Source organism: Sturnira hondurensis, unplaced genomic scaffold (genome assembly GCF_014824575.4).
Source record: "Sturnira hondurensis isolate 20B ecotype Veracruz unplaced genomic scaffold, ASM1482457v3 Scaffold0003213, whole genome shotgun sequence".
NCBI classification, from domain to species: Eukaryota; Metazoa; Chordata; class Mammalia; order Chiroptera; family Phyllostomidae; genus Sturnira; species Sturnira hondurensis.
Window position 1 is genome coordinate 1 of NW_028075844.1, and position 6,165 is coordinate 6,165.

A 6,165-nucleotide genomic window follows, 5' to 3' on the forward strand; every position below is an offset into this window, starting at 1 on the left:
CTTCTCCAACAAGAAAGAATAAAAGACCACTCACTGTGAATCTTACCATTTGCAAATCATGGGATGAATTTTCCTCCAAAATATCCTGCGTAGCAGTAGACTCTTTGGGTTTAGGTTGAGATTCCCAGTCTAAAATAAATTGGAACCAAAAGCAAACAAAAGGAATTTTTTTCAGAAATAAATATGGGTATAAAATTGACAAAGAAAAAATAGGTTTTTAAAAACACTGACCTAAGAGGATTAAAGGATAATGAAAAAAACACAATAAATAAATAAACAAATAAATATAAATATATATATATGTGTGTATATATATATATATATACATATATATATAAATTTAAAAAATGAAAGTATTGCCCTGACTGGTGTGGCTCAGTAGACTGAGCCTTGGCCTGCAAACCAAAAGGCTGCCGGTTCATTTCTCAGCCAGGGCACATGCCTGAGTTGCAGGCCAAGTCCCTAGTTGGGGACGTGCAAGAGGCAACCAATCAATATCTTTCTTCCTCTCTTTCTCCCTCCCTCCTCCTCTCTCTAAAATTAAATAAATAAAATAATAAAAAAAATTTTAAGGGAACTTGAAACATATCTTTTCTGAGACCAAAGAGCTAGAATGTGAAAAACAGAAGAAAAGCTAAAGCAACTCCCTTGACAAATCTCATACCAAATAGCCTTCTTTCCCTCAAAACAGAGGGCCTTTGAAATGCTCTAAGACTGACACTTTCCAGTGCACTGCCCCCATACCAAGGCGGGTCACAAGATCCCGGTGTCTCCTGATACTCACCCATACCCATGGCACAGAGAATGCCTCGTTCTGCTGCCCTCAACTCTTCTCTTGGCCCCACCTGGGAGGCAAGCCTGGGTTTGCATGGTGGTGTCCCTGCTCATGGAGAAAGACATACGTGCTGAGGGGAGGGAGGAATCGAGGGAGGACTTGCAAAGGAAAACAAACACGTCCCCATCCACCACCCAGCTACATGGACTTCAGCTCCAGATGCTGAACAGTACAATGCTACAAAGTGATCACACCCAGTTTCTAATGAACTCAGCGAAGCTCTTTAACAAGGGCCCAAACCACAACATCCTCCTCTCTGCCCCATGGGGCTAATGTTCTCTAAGCTCTAAAGCCAGGGTCAGTGAGATCCACACAAGTCCTGCCTATGGAAAGAATTGAGTCCATGCAATGGATGGAGCCCTGTTACCCTGTGGAAACCAGTGAACAGTAAACACCACGACGCCTATACTACATCCTTTTGGTCATGTGGCAGGTGTGTATTAAGCACACGGGATGTAAGCATTTAGAGCCAGCCTTACCCCTAGGAGCCAGGGTCCGACAGGTGCCCGGTATTCCATATCTGTACAGGTTCCTCCTCGCGTCATCCAGCAACTCCCACTCCTGGATGAGCCCTGCTGCCACATCCTCGAAGGTGACTGATTCCTAAGATAGCATGCATACATGTTCTGGCTCAGCTAGGACCACCCCCACCATTCTGAAGAACGGAAACCCAGCACAAGAACATTGAGACAGGGGCACTCTACATTCCAGAGCTCAGCAAAGCCCACCTGCCATTTGTCTTTGTAAATAAAGTTTTATCAGCACACAGCCGTGCCTGTGTGTTTACCTATCTCCATGGATATTTTTGTGCTACAAAGGCAGAATTGAGCAATTGCTGCAAGAGATCACATGGCCCACCAGGCCAGAGATATTTATCTTTTAACCTTTGGTTAAAAGTATAAGTTTTGGCTCTCTTTATCACATCACCAACCAGCTATGGCAGAGCCTGTACCTCTGAGCTTAGAGTTTTTCCTAATCTTCTTATTTGAGGTATCAGAAGTTTGGATTTAATCACTTCATATTCATGCCGTCCCTAGGGCCTCTCCCAAGACTTATATAAGCATTTAGTAATCTTTTGTGCCTGTTAAGATAGCACTTTCATTACAACAGAGATACTCTATGGCCTTGTAATGTCAGAGTTCTCTCTCCAGAGGCACTGCCCAGTTCAGCTCTCTGGGGTAATGGGAATGTTCTATGTCTGCACTTGCTCAAAGGGCAGCCACCAGCACATGTGGCCACTGAGCACTGGAGAAATGTGGCTCAGGCAACTGAGAAACTGAATTTTTTAATTTCATTGGATTTTAATTCGTTTCAATTTGAATTTCTACAGTCATGTGTTTACAGTAGGTCTCACAAAAGACAGCAAGGATGGCCCCAGAGGAGCTTCATGGCCAGCTCTAAACAAGCCCCGCTCTGCAGCCAAATTAGGGAATTAGACCCAGAGCCTGTTCTCCAAGCCAGCTCCCTCCAGAGGTCAGGCACTGAAAGAGGTCACCAGGTCCCCTGGAGCAGGGCAGAAGATGCTCCACACTTCCCCTCCCCTTTCTTCCTCAGCTGCTGCTGAGGAGAGAGGGGGAAGAGCTCAGAGTACCTAATTATCTACCCCCACCATCTAACTCCCCAATGCCTCACCATGACGCCAGCACCAGAATAGAAGGTCTCAGTAGGCATCCTCCCTGCAATAAAAGAGACCAAGTATAAGAAGGGGTGAGGGTAGAAGCAGAACTCCTAACAGGGGTTTAACTCAGGTAATTCCATTTGGGTGGGCCACCAAGCAAAAACCCAATAAGCAACATACCGGGCCTGCATCACCTTCCCCGATCACGGCACCTGACCATTTCTTCCACTGCCTCTCACCTAACTAAAGGATCATCTGTCCTCCTAGTCCCTCAAAATACCTCTCACAACCTCTGTTTTTCCTCCACTGTCTTTATCCAGTTGTGGTTTTTATATTTATTTGTTTGGGTGATTTTGCCTCTCTCTCCAACCATGATGTAAACTAAGTATAGGCCTGTGTCCATTTCTTTTGAGGACCCCAAATTCCGCCACCAGCACAGCACTTGATGCATCTTTATATATTATATTTATACTTTTTCTGTAAAAGGTCAGGTAGTAAATATCTTAGAATTTATGGGCCATACAGTCTCTATAACAACTATTTAACTGCATTTGCTGCATGAAAACAGCCATAAAGAACACATAAATACACCCTGGCCAGTGTGTTGGTTGAAGAGTTATCCCATACACCAAAAGGCTTGGGGTTCGATTCCCCATGAGGGCACATACCTAGGCTGCAGGTTCGATCCCCAGTTGGGGTATGTATGGGAGACAACCAATCAATGTTTCTCATGTCAATCTCTCTCTCTAAAATCAATAAACATATTTATTTTTAAAAAAGCACATAAAAAATGTTTCAATAAAACTACTTAAAAAACCAGCATTGGGTCAGATTTGTCTCATGGGCCATACACCTACCTAATATTATGCAGTAGAGAGAATATCAATTACTAAGCTCTCTCGATTCTACCTCCTACACGTGTCTCAAACACTGCATCTTTTCCAGTTCTCCAAGCACCATCAAAACCCAACTACCATCATCTGAAATCTGAACTTATCCAAGCTCCAACATATGGACAAATCCTGCTCACCCCAAACTCCATGCTCAATCCAACAGCTGATGTTTTATCTAAATTACAAACAAAATTATGGCTATCCCCTACTTAAAACTCTGATCAGTTTCTTCCCAGTGGCCTTAGAACAAGGTCCAAAGTTTACAATGACCTTCAGAGCCATGCCTTCCTCTCCAACCCAGCTCATCTAGTCCATATTTTATTTTCTCTACATTCTTTCCTAGGCTCCTGGAAGGCACGAGGCTTGCTACTGCCTGAAGGTCTGTGCATCTGAAAATGTTCTCTCAAATCTCCTCTCCATTCTACTCCACATCCCGAACCCCTGTCTAGCTATACACAACTCATCTTTTAGGTTCAAACACTTGTCCTTTTTAAGATGTTTTTCCTGACTTCCTCCCCAAATTCTCCTGTTCCATATTTCTAAATCACCTTTTGCCATGATTAAAATCTGTCTTCCCAGCTAGAATAAAACCTCCGTGGAGGTAAGCACTGTATCTATTTTGGTGGCAGTGTTTCCCCCTGTTCAGAGCCCAGTCCATACAGGGAATTCAAAGGCCATGTGCCAAACTATCAACACTCCCCCTAAAACTCAGCACAGCCAGCCTAAGGCCACACATGCCTGAACGTACAGACACATGAAACAATGTAACAACACAAAAATCAACATAAAAGTGACTTAATATATCTGTTCATATAACACAATCCGCAAGAGATTTCAGGAACATTAATTCTTTCTTAAAAGGCAAGATGATACTGTTTGTCTTCAGACCACATAAATCTTTCGCCTTTTACTAAAAAGGCAAGATGAGACATGTATTCTTTTTGCAAATAAGAATTGAAATCTGAGGTTTAATTTTCCTCCAGAATTAATATTTTCATTTCCCAGTAAAGTAAGCTTTAATCATATTAAAAAGAAAAAAATCCTATTGTGGCAAACTCAATTTCAATTCCCACCATTAACTATGTCATCTTTTCCCTAGAGTTCCACATGTTTTGAAGCTCTGTAGTAATTTATAGGCTTGGGGTAACTGAGCCAAAGTGAAGAGAACTGAATAGTTTACTTTTCCTTGATGATAATGACTGACTCAAAAGCTATTGACAAATGGCTTTTCTTAAGGCACCCTCACCTCACTGTTAAAAAAAAAAAAAAAAAAGCCTGGTATTCACAAAGGCATAAATTAAAAGAAAGAGACATGAAAGGAAAAGGCAACAAAGCTAAGTCAACAGGTCCTAAATTCAGGAACTGCAAATCGTCAGTTACCAGGAAAAAAAAAAATTCCTCATCTAATTCATCCCTTGGTAAAGTATGCATTCCATTTCCTTAAAATTTACTTGACAGGCCATTCCAACCAATTTGCACATGCAGACTTAGACCTCACTTTTCCATCGCAGAACGAGATAATATGAAATGTTATATTAAATAAAACGTGAATTGCTTATAAACAGTTATCTTCCATAAGGGCCATAGGGTAGGGCCCTACGAACACAGGAGGACGGGTGAAGGCGGGGGCTGACCGGTTTCACCATTCCTGAGCTGCAGGACCTGGACTGCATTTCGTCGTTTCCCTTCCGACAGATGAATGAGCCGAGTCTGCCCGGACCGGGGTTACCTGAGCGCCAGGCAGCGGACCGGAGGAGTGCGTGGTGCGGCTGAGAGGCAGACGTGTGCGCGCCTCATCGGCGCCCCAGGGTGACCACGGGGAGGAGGGGCCTCGGCCAGAGCAGCTGTCCCAGGCCGTTCAGCCCCTCCGTGGTCTTCCCGCGCTCCCGAGGGGCCAGACCACACCTGCAAATCTTGCAGCTACACTAACGCCGCATCACACCGTGGGGACCGCTGCACAGCCTCCGAAGGCCACGCTGCGGCTGCCCCAGCGCACTCTCGCTTCCGGTCTTGAGGCCGCTGGGAGCGGAAGTAACCGAAGCTCCGGGTTTTCAGGGCCAGGGAGGCTTCTGATAGTGGCCCGAGGGTTGATTCCCTGTAAATCCAACCTCAAAGCAGATATTCTGGTTTGCTTACCTGTGGAGGTGAGGTTACACTCTGGGATTGGATTGAAGGGACCGAGGGGTTTAGGGGCGGGATCTAGGCTCGATGGACAGGGCTTGGACGAGGCTTTGGTCCAATGGGCGTGGATTGGAACGGGACCTGGGCTTGTTTGGGGGTCGCCTCACTGGCATGGTGGAATGCACAATGTTTCACTTTCCCTTCCCCTTGTCTGGCCTCCACCTTTCTCCTTTGGTTTAAGTGCCGTGGATGGACACTTAAGGTGAATGGCCTCCACCTTTCTCCTTTTCTCCAGTGCCCTGCAAAAAATACCCTACATAAGATTTATTTTTCCGTCTTACTAATTTCTTTTAAAAATAGGATCAAACCCTGGAAGATGTGGCTCAGTGGGTTGAGTGCCTGCCTGCCAAAGGAAAGGTCACTGGTTGGATTCCTCTAGTGAGCCAGGTAGTGAGCCTCTAGTGTGACAGGCAGCTGATCAATGTATCCCTCCAACATCAGTGTTTCTCTCTCTTTCTCCCTCCCTCTCTCTAAATACATGAAATCTTTGGGGGGGGAAGATTAAAGATTGGATCAAATATAGTCATCCTGCACTACATAAGGACATTTTAGTCATCAAACGACCTCATGTATGTGGATGACAAAGGGGTCATATACTAAACCTGATAAGCTCAGGAGAGGCCTTATAAATGAACTCA

The 6,165-nt window shown here is 44.6% G+C and overlaps 1 protein-coding gene across 1 annotated transcript; it reads right to left on the reverse strand.

The window, feature by feature from the left end:
- Window positions 1-46: 46 nt before the first annotated feature.
- On the reverse strand, window positions 47-5,485 carry ZNF333 (zinc finger protein 333; the record flags this gene model as incomplete). Its single annotated transcript, XM_037041928.1, has 5 exons — window positions 4,981-5,485; window positions 2,468-2,511; window positions 1,315-1,438; window positions 785-880; window positions 47-129 (listed from the first exon to the last, which is right to left on the reverse strand). Coding segments are annotated over exons 2-5 (342 nt in total), but the record flags the coding sequence as incomplete, so codon positions are not given.
- Window positions 5,486-6,165: the final 680 nt, after the last annotated feature.